Source organism: Danio rerio, chromosome 22, assembly GCF_049306965.1.
Source record: "Danio rerio strain Tuebingen ecotype United States chromosome 22, GRCz12tu, whole genome shotgun sequence".
Classification (NCBI taxonomy): domain Eukaryota; kingdom Metazoa; phylum Chordata; class Actinopteri; order Cypriniformes; family Danionidae; genus Danio; species Danio rerio.
Genome location: NC_133197.1, coordinates 19,350,789 through 19,364,681, shown reverse-complemented (window position 1 = coordinate 19,364,681; position 13,893 = coordinate 19,350,789). Strand labels below are relative to the sequence as shown.

Here is a 13,893-nt window from a genome sequence, read left to right as displayed (position 1 = left end):
TCAGGATTCCTTAGATTCATCTTTAATGCCTCCTCCATCTTACCACAGACATGCTCTAAAATGTTTATGTCTAGTGACTGGGCTGGCCAATCCTGGAGCACCTTGACCTTCTTTGCTTTCAGGAACTGTTATGTTAAGGCTGAAGTATAAAAAGGAGCGCTATTCTGCTGAATAATGTGCCCTCTCATGTAGTTTTTAATGCAATAGGTAGGACAAATGTCTTGATACCTCAGGCTGTTGATGTTGCCATCCATTCTGCAGAGCTCTCGCATACTCCCAAACTGAAACCATGATTTTTTCTTCACCAAACTTGACTGATTTCTGTGAGAATCTTGGGTCCATGCGGGTTCCAATAGGTATTGGATGACTGGGAGATGCAGTTCAACAGATTATTCATTGGAAAAATCTGTCTTCGGCCACTTTTCCAGGTGATCAACTAGAAGTCAAGTTATTATTTGTTGCTCTTACAACTAGGATCGATGACAAGACTTTTGTCAGGTAGTGTACTGTAAAAACTATGTTTATTTAGTTAGCATTTCATTGTGTCAAGAGGTTCCTTCTGAAAATTGGTCATCAGTTGGTGTGACTACAAAATCAGCCAGTCTCCTAAAATACACACTTCTCAAGAATTTTTAAAAATAAAGCATGTTCCTCATACTACAATGATGAAAAAAAAACACACAGGGATCCTCAATGTCTCCACCCAACTTTAGTGTATATTTAAACAGTATTTTAGCATTGAGCGCTCACTGATAGTCTTCATCATGACCATCATCATCTCTGTGCTCCTGCTGGTTTCTCTGGTGCCACACCTGACCTTCACTGGTAAGACTGACTATACAACATACGATTTACAAAGTTGTTAGGAACATTTCATTGGTTTGTATCAACTATTTCTCTCTCGTTTTCAGCTTATGTGCATATAACGGACGGCAGGGAGGCAAAACCTCACTCCAGACCTTACATGGTTTCTGTTCAGAAGAAATGTCAACATATCTGTGGTGGATTTCTGATTTCTGAACAGTTTGTCTTGACTGCTGCACATTGCTGGAACCAGTGTGTGCTTTAGTGTGAACTTTTATGTGTGTCATTTGACCCCAAGAAACGAACAAGCACATGTATAATGATTTTGTCTTTTTCAACAGAGGTGACACTCTGAAAGTTGTGGTTGGTGCCCATAACTTGGCTGACAGTAAGAGTTTGATCCATTTTAAAGTGAAATCCTACATCAAGCATCCAGGCTACACATTGTTTCAAAATGACATCATGCTTTTGAAGGTATTGTAGATTTGTTTTTACAGCAGAAACCATTCAATGTTTTTTTTTTTATTAGTAATGAAAGTGTTTTGAATTACAGCTACAAGAGAAAGTCAAACTAAACAAAAACATTAGACTGATATCATTACCAAAGGATGGAAAAGATGTTAAAGCAGATACTATCTGCAGTGTGGCTGGTTGGGGGGGATCTATGGAATAATGGCCCAGTGAGTGACCGTCTAATGGAAGCTAACACAAGTATAGTGAGCGATGCAGAGTGTGAACGCAGATGGGGATCTGTTTACAAGGACTCAAAGATGATGTGTGTATATGGTCATGGTGGATCCTGCACTGTAAGTATGAAAAATGATTCAGAAATTATGTTAACGGAGAAACCTGTTTCACTATTGAAGTGTTAATCTATGTTTTTTAACAGGGTGACGAAGCAGGTCCTTTGGTTTGTGGAAACACTGCTGTTGGTGTCACAGCTTTCGGTGACCGTTATCTCTGTAATTCACGCCTGTATCCTAATGTGTATACCAAGATTTCAGCATATCTTCCATGGATTCGCAACATAGTTGGAAATTGTGACTGATTTCATGAAAAAAAAAAAATAAATTCTTGAATTTTACCATGAAAGTTCTTCCAATAAAAGTATCACATAGCAGCCATCGATGATTATCCTTATTGTCAAATATGATGTGTTCAAAAACATTACTTGGTGGCTATATTGGACAGGTAATTTGTGTTGGACAAGAAAAGGTTTTGTTAAATATTCCCTTAAAAATGTTTTAAATAAAAGAAAAAGCCTAGGGATATCTGTCATTTTACAATCCCATTCCTTCTTCTTCATCCCATTAAAAAACCAGTCAAAGGTGCTTCATAAACTCTGTTTACAAATAATAATAATGCTAGAATTTACTGTTGTCTGACTGTTGAGTCGGTGCTTGTGGGGAGTCCACATCCTTACGAGGGCATAACTGTTGCACAGCTGAGATTGTGACTCGCAAATGTGCGAGCCACTGCTTCTGCTTCTAGCAAAGTGGTGAGCACTCAAGAAGATCTGAGGATCAAAGTAGGAGGTAACCCTACTAGTTTCCATGGACCTCCCACTTCTCCATAGCTTGCCCTGTCCAGACTTTGAGTCTGGGTGGCGGTTCATCCTCCGGAAGGCAGACATCCTAAGCTGGTAAAAGTGGTTTGTGGGGATCTCCTGTTAGTAGAACTTGTGGTGTTGTGGGAGTTCTACAAAGATGAAGAGGGAGGAGGGTATGTTATATCTTATTCGTGGGTATCCTGGGGAGCTTAAGGTCATACTCACACTATGTACAGTTGTCTCGAACCAGTTCAGTTATATCATTTGGGATGCGGTGACACGCATTCAAATTTTTCGCCAAACAGCCACTTTTGATGCTCATAAACAATCATAAAGACCTCGTGTTGCAGTAATTAGGAGGTTTGCTGAAGGTGCGCAGCTGTCGGTCTGTGAGGGGCTGGCGTCTGTAATAAAATACGGCAGTTTGCGTTCACTGTACAGTAAGAATGATTAATAAATCCATATGAAACAGTCCCTTAAAAGTCACGTCTAACTTTCAGTTTAGGACTTTGGCTTGTTTTGCATTCACACAAGCGTTCCGCGCCAAAGCCCAAGTGAACTGCGCTCAGGCACACCTCTTCCAACCAGGCCAGGGCCGGCCAAGTGAACTGTGCCTGAACCCGATTCACACTTCTCAAACAATCCGGGAAACGGGCCTGGGCATGGTTCGGATAGCATAGTGTGAGTAGGCCCTAAGTGATGACTTGGGATGCAATTAGATGTTCATCAGGGCATCGGAGGGAGAGATGTCATGCTTGAAGGAGAGCCTGGATACTCCTTCACCCTCTGGGGTGCCTGTGGTTCAGGACCTTGAATTCAGCATGATGGCTGTGCTTTCTTGGGTTGTTTTGTTGATTGGGCTGGAGCCCAGCACCTTTGGCTTAGCTCCAGTGCAAGATGGGTGATATTTAGGGGACAAATCAAGAGGGAGTAAACCCCCACAGCTGCAAGCTGCCACTATCACCTGAAGGAATAAGCTAAGACTTCTGTTTAAGGCCACGTCCTCCCTGCATGCTATATGGCCACTTACCAAAGGTATCAAGAATTTAAAAAAATATTCATTCATTTTTCTTCGCCTTAGTCCCATTATTTATTAGGGGTCGCCACAGCGGAATGAAACGGCAACTTATCAGGCATACATTTTCACATCAGATACCCTTCTAATGGCAACCCAGTACTAGAAAACATCCACATACACTACAGCCAATTTGGTTTATTCAATTCACCTATAGCGCATGTGTTTGGACTGTGGGGGAAACTGGAGCATATGGAAGAAACCCACGAAAACACGAAGAGAACGTGCAAACTCCACACTGAAATGCCAACAACATTTATATTGTTCTGCTGAACACAAAAGAAGGTATTTGGAAGAATGTCAGTAACCAAACATAATTTGTCTCCCATTTACTCTTGTAGTATTTATTTTTCTTTGGCAATATAGGGATGGTGAGATATGAGGATAAGTAAATGATGACAGAATTGTTATTTTTTGTGTAAACTATCTTTATAGATCTTGCAGTATGGTGTGCAGTTGTTATGACAAACCCTTAAGACACAAGACAAACTGTTGCTGCTGTAACTGTTTAAATGGTGTCTTGATTGAGGTTCAGCTTCCTTCCTGTTCCCTTTGCAAAATTTCACAGATGCTGATAGAGAGGTCAGTGCAAGTTGTTTATTTGACAAATAGACCTGCTATATTGCCAAAATAAATATTAAGTTTAAAAAGTGCTAAACTTTTATATGAAACTAAAGGTAGTTACTTAGGAGGCACTTGTATTTATCATCCTCTGAAAGCTAGTTGCAGCTGCCGGAGGCATAAAAGAGCATAAAAATAGCTGTAGATCCTCACTGATGAGCAGATCTAATGGGATCTAAAATTGTCATAGGCTAATTTCTCATCTTCAAAAAGTTATAGAAGTGTTCAGAGCTGATAACAAGTCTGTGGTGCTACCATTACATCATTCACAATTGAGTATCTTGGTGACATGTAAATAGTTCACAATAAAACATGTAGTGTTATATTTCGTCATAATTTCCACATACTCAAAATATTGGAAATCTCCAAGAGATATAAGTTGACTTTGAACACAAAATCTAACCAGTGGTGTAAATATAAATTAGTCTGCACGGGCATTAATAATCAGTGTTCAAAATCTTTAACTGTACTGTACTTGACTCTGAACATGCACAAACCCCCACACCCTCCGCCAAAAAATAAATAAATGAATAAAAATGCAACTTTATGCAAAGTGAATGTTGAGACATAAGAGTCTGGAAATATTCTAGACCTACATTTTTCCTCACACATAGATTGGAAGTTGAGTATGTTACTTACTGTATATGGCCACCGAGTGACCTGCCAATATATTTTAAACATGCAATTGACTGGTACAATAAAAACACTTTGACTGATTGGTGTTTGCCATTTGATACTTTTATTGCCAGAATGTTTGTTGAAGAATTGAAGGAAAGCGTTTTATTTTTCATGAAATCCCCTAAAAATCCTAATTGCACTATCTCTCCACTGACGTTGTTCTGAAATCTGAGCATACACATTAAAATTCTTGGGTGAATTCCTGTGATCATGCTTAACAAATTAATTTGGCTTTTGTTTATTAAACATTTAAGAACTCAAACAAATGATCAGTACATATTCAAAGCAAAATCACTTTACATTTGGAATAATGGATTGGATCCATGGACGATATGCTGAAATCTTTGTGTAAACTTCAGGATGTTTGGGACTATTACAAACGCTTGGATCACCAAAGGATGTGATGCCAACGGCAGTGTTTCCACAAACCAAAGGACCTCCTGAATCCGCCTGTCAACAAATACAGGTAAACACTTCAGCAGTGAAACTAATTAATAAGAAAACATGTCTGAATCATTTTAATTACATACTGTGCAGGATCCCCCTTGCCCATGAACACAAATCATCTTTGAGGCCACATAATAAGATCCTCATTTCTCAAGGCAGTATGCGTGTTTTTTTGTAGTCACGTTTGCTTCCATTAGACAGCCTCTCGGTGGGCCTTTCATCCACAGATTTCCCCAGCTGGCAACATTACAGACAGTTTCTTCATTGTGTTTTCCATCCCTTGAGAATGATATTGGTTTAACATTGTCATTTAGTTTGACTTTTTTCTTTAGCTGTAATTCAAAAACAGCTAATTAACACTATACAGTATTCTGATTATATAGATGATTTTGAGGTCAATACAGAAGCCTTAAAGACCAATCAGAATTGAACTACTTTGAAATAAATTTTAACACAAAGTGTTTGTACATTGAATTGAATTCATTTCAACAAACAAAATTAGAGGTATTACAGTTTGGTACCTTCAAAATCATAATGTCATTCCGATGAAGTCTATAGTCTGGATGCGGGATGTAGGACTTCACTCTGTAGCGTTCCAAAGTTTTGCTTTTACTCAAATCATGTGCACCAACCACAACCGTCATCACCCTTCTGTTGAAAAATCATATTATAATTTTGTATTTTGGCTATTCAAGACACTGTATGGTTGCACTGCAGTTGCTTTGTCAGTCAAAGGATTCTGAACTTCAGTTTACACTAAGCAAGCCTGCTTTCACTTGACTTAAGGTCAATGCTAAAAGCCACAATACACATTATGTTTAAAAAGTGCAAAACTTTTATATGGAATTAATGATAGCTCATTAGGGGCACTTGTATCTGGCATCCTCTGAAATCTGGTTTCAGCTGCCGGTGGCATAAAAAATAGCTGTAGACCCTTACTGATGAGCAGATCTAATGTGATCAAGGCAGGGGCGTAGATTTAGGGACGCATCCCCACCAATATCCACGACCATTGAAATATCCCTACCAACAATATAATTCACTTAAAAAAATTGCTATCAATATTATCTAGACACGCAGAATAGGTTTTAATGAGGTTCTATCCTCGAGTCCTCCCGCCCCAAAACAAATATGGACATTTTGATTGGCTGTGCCTTTCCCTGCTGTCACAAGAAGGGGTGTGGCTGCGTTTAGATACAATCAGCGCCAAATGCAGTGGATGAGCTATGTCTAAAATGGCACACTATACACTATGCACTCATGCACTATGTACCTATGCACCTACACACTCAACTGCATAGTACATGTATGTAGTGTCCTGCAGTCGTTTAGTGTGTGAAGTGTCAATCATTACACATTTAATTTTACTGGCTGAATGACTGCATCATTCAGGTAATTAAAGTGCACTTAATATTTTTAGAATTTTCAGTGTGAACGCACTACTTACACTATTTATACTATAAAATGACGTAGAATAGTGCATAAGTATGCGATTTGAGAGGCAGCTGATTTTATCCCCATGCAAGAGTAAGGTGTATTGGGTGACACATAAGTGAGGATGGCGGCAGCAAAAAACAAAACAAAAAAACAATAGGCATAATACTGATAATCTAAATCTGTAATATATATATATATATATATATATATATATATATATATATATATATATATATATATATATATATATATATATATATATTAATAATCAAACTTTAGGTCTTTCTAACCACTCAAGCCCCCCTTGTCTATTGGCTTTTTGGCTTTTGTTTATTAAACATTTCAAAACTCAAAAAAACAATTGTTAAGCACTTTTCAAAGCAAAATCATTTTATCTTTGCAATTATGGATTGGATCCATACGCGATATGCTGAAATCCTTGTATAAACTTCTGGTTGTTCAGGACTATCGCAAACCCTTGCATCACCAAAGGATGTGACACCAACTGCAGTGTTTCCACAAACCAAAGGACCTCCTGAATCCCCCTGTCAACAAACACAGATAAACACGACAACAGTGAAACAAACTGGTTAATAAATAAACAAGTCTGAATTACATACTTTGCAGGATCCACCTTGGCCGTAAACACAGATCATATGTTTGGCCACATATTTAGATCCCCATTTAACATGGCAGTATTTGTCACTTTTTGTAGTCACGTTTGCTTCCATTAGACGGTCACTCAGTGGGCCTTCCATCCACAAATCTCCCCAGCCGGCAACACTACAGTCAGCACCTGCTTTAATATGTTTACCATCACTTGGCAATGATATCGGTTTAATCTTGTTGTTCAGTTTGACCTTTTTATCTATCTGCAATTCAAAAACACAACTAATTATAGTAAGACTACTGGTGACTTTGAGGTCATTACAGAAGCACCAAAGGCCGATCAGAAATGAACTCATTTGAAATAGATTTTAACACAAAGTGGTTTGTACAATGGTTCCTGGTTGAATACAATTTGAACAACCAAAGTTACAGGTGTTACAGTTTGGTACCTTCAAAATCATAATGTTATTCCGATTAGTTCTATAGTCTGGATGCGGGATGTAGAACTTCACTCCGTAGCGTTTTAAAGTTCTGGTTTTACTTAAATCATGGGCACCAACCACAACTGTCTGCTCTTCCTTTCTGTTGGAAAATCACATTATAATTGTGTATTTAGACCATTTAACACGCTGTATGGTTGCAGTTGCTCTGTCCAGAGGTGTGGACTCGAGTCATGTGACTTGGACTCGAGTCAGACTCGAGTCATGAATTTGATGACTTCAGACTTGACTTGACAAAATATGAAAAGACTTGCAACTCGACTTGGACTTGAACATAATTGACTCGGACTTTCACTTGGACTTGCGCCTATTGACTTGTAAAGACTTGCTATTTTCTATAAAAAGCCCAAAGATAAGAAGTATGTTGACACAGAACGCTCTATCTCTGCGTGTGTGTGCGTGTGTGACAGAGAGCATGCACGCATACTTTCGATCACTAGCGCTTTGTGGCGCACTTCCGTGTTTTTGCACCAGCGGGAAATTTGAAGATGCCATTTTCATTCTGACTCGGAGAGTGAAATAAACACATCCGCGGTCTGCTCCTTTTGTTTAATTCAGCGGATTTACAACATCTTTCAAAGGTAAGAGACTTTACTACTCGCAATGTGTTACTGTTGTGCAAAAGCATTGTTTTACTGTTGTGTATAAGTCAATGAACTTCAGCTTTTTTAAACCAAATTTACCCTCTCTTGATTTATATCATATAATTATGAATGAACATGGCTGTAATTTATGTTTTTGCACTTGGTCGTTTGTGTCAATGCGCATATTATGTTTTATCTTTGTGTTTTGCCCATAATAACTAGATATATAATTTATTTTTAAAGCTATTAAAACTGAAAAAAAAAAAAAGTTTTTTGTTATTTTCTGGTGACATTTTGCAATAAGGTTTCTTTAGTTAAACTATGTACTAACATGAACTAATAATGAACTATACTTCTAAACCTTTATTAATTATAGTTTAACATTTACTATTGCATTATTACAATTTAAAGTTATGCTTGTTAACATTAATGTTAATGCACTGTGAGTTAACAAGAATTAACCAATAATTTTATTTCCATTAATTAAAGCATAAAATAATGAATACTGTAATGAACTGCACTGCATTGTTTGTTCACATTACTACATGCATAAACTTGATTAATTAATACAACCTTATTGTAAAGTGTTACATTTTTCATATTTTGGATTATTACTATTAATTTTATTTAGTATTTAAAACCTTAAAGATATTTTTATTATTGTTGATGTTATGCCTCTTAGCAATATTTTAGTCCTCTATATGGTTTTTAATAAAAAATTTTATTGTGAGATTGTAATGTAATGCATCTATATTGTTGAATTTCTGTTTGTTTGTTTTTCTGTATTTCCCCCTCTATATTTAAGGATTATCTACTATTTTTAAAGTACTTAAAACCAACCATCTAATAAAAAATACAATTGACAATCACATTTTGTTTCATGAGTGTCTTTGTTCCTGTTTTGTAGGACTCTTATTTTAACAGATTTCATTTGGAAACACTTGACTGATAATTTAATTAAAGTTTTACCTTTGTTATTCCATCACTCAATGAGATCATTTAATTGTGAGTTGAATTACTCCATTTGTAATTGTTTTTAAATAAACTAAAAACAAAGACTTGTTTTATTCAGTTTGTTGAATGTGAACTTCTCTACTTTACATATTAAAATATATTTAAAACCACTACGAATGTATTTAAACTAATATTTAAATTTATATAACTGTTTCACTGTGGGTATTTCTATTTTAATTTATTTAGCACATTTATTGGCTATTCAAACATGAAAACAAGTTTTAGATACTTTGTGGCTCTAATAAATGGTTAAACATAACAATATCCCTGCAGAAAAATCCAGCTTAAACCAGCCTAGGCTGGTAAGCTGGTTTTAGCTGGTCGACCAGGCTGGTTTTAGAGGGGTTTTGGTCATTTCCAGGCTGGTTTCCAGCCATTTCCAACCTGGTCTTAGCTGGTCAGGCTGGAAACTGACCAGCAAAATCCAGCTAAAACCAGCTTGACCAGCCTGGTTTAAGCTGGACATAGCTGGTTTTAGCTGGTCATCTCCCAGCCTGACCAGCTAAGATCAGGCTGGAAATGGCTGGAAACCAGTCTGGAAATGGCCAAAACCCCTCTAAAACCAGCCAACCAGCCTAGGCTGGTTTAAGCTTTTTTTTCAGTAGGGATTTATGACAAAATGTTCTAAAATGATTGTTTACAAGTGCCTAAGTGGGATTCGAACCCCGTTCTTTATGAAAAGAAAGAAAAATCTGATTGGCTCTGACATTAGTTTCACCAGTGGGCAGGTACTTCAATCTGATTTGCTGGTCTCTCACGCGCGTATTCAGTCTCTCTGCGTTTGCTTGAGTTTTGTCCACACTGGCGCTTCATAATTTTCCTGCTTTTGCTCTCCAGAGATCCTCCTGATAAATTGATTATTCCAGAATGTTGATATGGTTTGTATATTGCTAAACTATTTAGTATAATACACGAAAAACTATGAGGTTAAGGTAAATTCTATAATAAATGCTAGTGTTTTTGAGAGTTAGGTATACTGCCTATGTTTAAGCCTAGTATTATTTACAAGTTGTTAATGAATGCTTCAGCATACTGTAGTCTTAAGAATAGTGAACTAATAAAATGAAATACAGAGTGTAGTTTTACTACAGTAAAGTGTGGTGAATTGTAGTATAATATACCCCATACTGTAAAAAAACTACAGCACTGGGTCATTTGTTTATATTACACTTGTGTTACCATAGCAACTATAATATTACCCCAACAGATTAATTAAAGTACTTTACTATAGTACTGTTCAAAACCCTGTCCATGCCAATAGATGTGTTCAGGGGCCCTGTGGAACAGCTTTTCCTCAAAATGAAGAGGATGACATGGAAAATGTCCTCCACAATCTCATCCATAATGTGGAAGACAGCAGAGACGTGTTCACTTTATTTTAGTTGCCATGAAAAATGGGATTGATAGTGAGATTTATTGAAAGAGTGAATAGTACAGTAGGCTATAATGCCAAATCAAGTTTTTCCTTATTTTTATCACAGTTACATTTCTGCTTGCGTTAGTTATATTTTTGTTTAAATGTTTTTTATTTGATTAGTATGGTGAACCTTTTGGATGTTTAATAAATGTTTATAAAACAAAATGCATTCTTTACATCCAACCTCTATTCTCTGTGTCTTTAAGTGTTTGAAACTGGAAATATCTCATCATAAAACATACAGCCAAAATGTTGTGGTTTATTAGATAAAAAATTGAATATGTAAGTCTATTTTAGTATTTTGGTTATTGTTAATAAATAGTGCCTCAATATAAATCATATCAAAAAGCACAAAAGGAAGAGGAAACACAAGACACAAATTCTATATATAATTTCTGAGAGCGCGCAGGAAAATGTGTGCGTGAGCAGTGCATATTTGAGAGCGAGAAAATTTGCGCGTGAGCAGCGTATATTTGAGAACTCGCAAGCAGTTTTGTCCACAGAGGAAATCGGTGCACGAGCATCACACAAGGTAGAGAGCAAAGCTCTTCAACGATATGTGAAGAAAACAACGTTATTGTTTGTATGAAGTAGCCTACTTCATTTAGAATATGTGCTACCATTTTACATTGCTGCAAGACAGATTTGCATCTCCATCTCTTTAGCACACACGAGATTCAATTGACAAAATACCAAGTTTACTCAATTTTACTTTGCAGCATACAGGAGTTGTTGGCACTGCTGCCTCATTGAGGTTGTTTATGTAGTTTTAGTTAATCACAAGTTGATCACTGAAGACATAACATAGCACAACTAAACTTAATGAACTAGACAGCAGTAGACCTGCAATTTCTGTGTGATGTGAAGCAAAATGGACCCTTTTTTTTTGGTGGAACTCATTCTTGTGCAATAGGCTGTGTAGACGAGACGCAGCACTGTTTAGCAATTTTTCAGAAAATTACATTTGTATCTTTATATATCTAAGCAATGTTCTTTCATTAAAAAAAAGGTTTGTTTAATAAATACAGATCTTACAGCCGTACATAATCTGTTTAAATTTTATTTTTCTGTTAAAAAGACTCGAAAAGACTCGAAAATCAAACTATAGGACTTTGGACTTGACTTGAGACTTGTTGCCTTTGACTTGGGACTTGACTCGGGACTTGCCTGTCTTGACTCGGGACTTGACTCGGGACTTGAGGGCAATGAATTGAGACTTACTTGTGACTTGCCAAACAATGACTTGGTCCCACCTCTGGCTCTGTCATTGAAAAGCTTTATGAATTTCAGTTCACATTAAACAAAACTCTTACTTTTTCCTGCAATGTGCAGCAGTCAAGACAAATTCTTCAGTAATGAGGAATCCACCACAGATATGTTTTTCATTCAATTGAATAGAAACCATGTAAGGTCTAGAGTGAGGTTTTGCCTCCTTGCCATTCACTATACCCACACGAGCTGAGAAAAAGTTAAATTACTACTTAATTAGCACATGCCAATCAAATATTTTCAGCATATCTGCATAATCTGTTGTATAGACAGTCTCACCAGTGAAGGTCAGGTGCGGCACCAGAGAAACAAGCAGGAGCAGAGAGATTATGATGATAGTCATGATAAAGGCAATCAGTGGGCTCCCAATTATAAAATTCTGTATAAATATACTCTAAAGATGGGAGGAGCCAGAGACATTGAGCTGCCGGTAAGTCTTGACTTGAGAAGTACAATGATGTTAAAGTTTTGATCTTGCAAATCTTAGTGGTTTCACAGTGAAGCCACAGATGGCTTTAATGATAAAAACGAAGCACGCAGGAAGGCATTGTTACACATCATAAAGTTATGTATCATAAACTGGTATATAATGAATAATACAAAAGTATCTGATCTACAAAAAGTGCTTTACAACCTAAAACTGACTAATAGCCACTATAATAACATGGGTGGTAAAACAGAATACAAAGAAAATTGTGGAATTGGATTTCTTGAACTGCAGCAAATACATAATATGTAAGGGATGTATTCATAGCGCAACCCTGTTTCATTTTATAGACTCTGACTGGGTTACATCTGCATTTGATCTTAAGTGACTTATCATTGGCCTACGATACAAGATATAAGTACAAAGTGAGCTTCATTTTGAACAATTGTGTCTAGCTGGTTTTGTTCTGTTTTGCCAATAAAGATAGTTCTAAAATAACAGCGGTACATTTATAGCATCTCACAGTATTTATTCAATGCATCAACAAAAACTTTCATTTAATTGTTTTCTAAATGGTATCAAGCATGTGACTGGAGCAATTTTGTGATGTGTGTATTTATACAAGAGTTCTGGAGTCTGGTTGGCTGATAGCTGTGAGATATTCCAGTAGCACTGTTCCAGCCTGTTCACTGGTGTGTACCACCACCTGTAGAGAGTACCAAATAGAGGTCTAAACTCACAGTTTGATAAAAAAAAAAAACTTCAGCTGTTGGACTGCATGATGTATTTTGAGACTTTTTTAGGCAATAATGTAATTATTCTGATTTCAAATGTGCTGTTTATTTGTAAAAATAGTGACACATGCCAAAAAACAAGAATAGGATCTGCTCTAAGTCCCTGTTTACGGGGCCAATCAAATGTCATGTCTAGAAAGCATGAGAGTGCCGCTTCCTCAGTTTTATTTGGGAATCTACATTTGAAATAATTAACTTGAGTGTGTAAAATATGCAGTATGTGAAAAGCTCATACGGCTTTGCTCTTAATTGGCTTGCATGGTTCAGGATCTGAAAAGCTACTTATCGATGAATTTGCTCTTCAGTGTTTGAACTCTCAATAATGACTTCAAACCCCACTGAACTGAGCTAAACTAAACTGAACTTAAACACTAAAAACTGAACTACCCTGATCCAGTTACTATGACCATTTATGTGAAGCTGCTTTGACACAATCTACATTGTAAAAGCGCTATACAAATAAAGCTGAATTTATTAGCTTTATTTAATGTTAGATCATTAATTGCTACTTTCTAACATACACCATGCCTACCAAGTAACAAAAGTCTAATCTAGGTGACCCGTACCATACTGAACCGATGTCAGTAAGGAGTTCAGTGACCAGACAAATTTTACCACCCATTTACTCCCATAGTATTTGTTTTTCCAACTCTGGCAGTAATTATGTA

The 13,893-nt window shown here is 36.8% G+C and overlaps 1 protein-coding gene across 2 annotated transcripts; it reads right to left on the bottom strand.

Annotated features, from left to right (window-relative positions):
- Positions 1 to 1,337: 1,337 nt before the first annotated feature.
- LOC141380312 (mast cell protease 1A-like) lies at positions 1,338 to 12,347 on the bottom strand. Of its 2 annotated transcripts, XM_073937790.1 has the most exons (6): positions 12,284 to 12,347; positions 12,049 to 12,178; positions 8,010 to 8,020; positions 7,670 to 7,794; positions 7,232 to 7,483; positions 1,338 to 5,177 (listed from the first exon to the last, which is right to left on the bottom strand). In XM_073937790.1, exons 1-6 carry the CDS (start codon positions 12,345 to 12,347, stop codon positions 5,019 to 5,021), a joined length of 741 nt encoding a protein of 246 aa, XP_073793891.1. In that variant the 3' UTR covers positions 1,338 to 5,018. The 2 variants fall into 2 exon arrangements, with proteins under 2 accessions (XP_073793891.1, XP_073793890.1); XM_073937789.1 differs by lacking the exon at positions 8,010 to 8,020 and having other exon boundaries at positions 7,670 to 7,802.
- Positions 12,348 to 13,893: the final 1,546 nt, after the last annotated feature.

Excerpts from the sequence above, each read along its gene's own strand:
- LOC141380312 (XM_073937790.1), bottom strand. The coding sequence starts at position 12,347 with ATGACTATCATCATAATCTCTCTGCTCCTGCTTGTTTCTCTGGTGCCG. Across the intron at positions 12,179-12,283 it reads GCCGCACCTGACCTTCACTG|TGAATGGCAAGGAGGCAAAA; the intron begins GTGAGACTGTCT and ends GTGTGGGTATAG. Across the intron at positions 7,484-7,669 it reads ATAACATTATGATTTTGAAG|ATAGATAAAAAGGTCAAACT; the intron begins GTACCAAACTGT and ends TTTGAATTGCAG.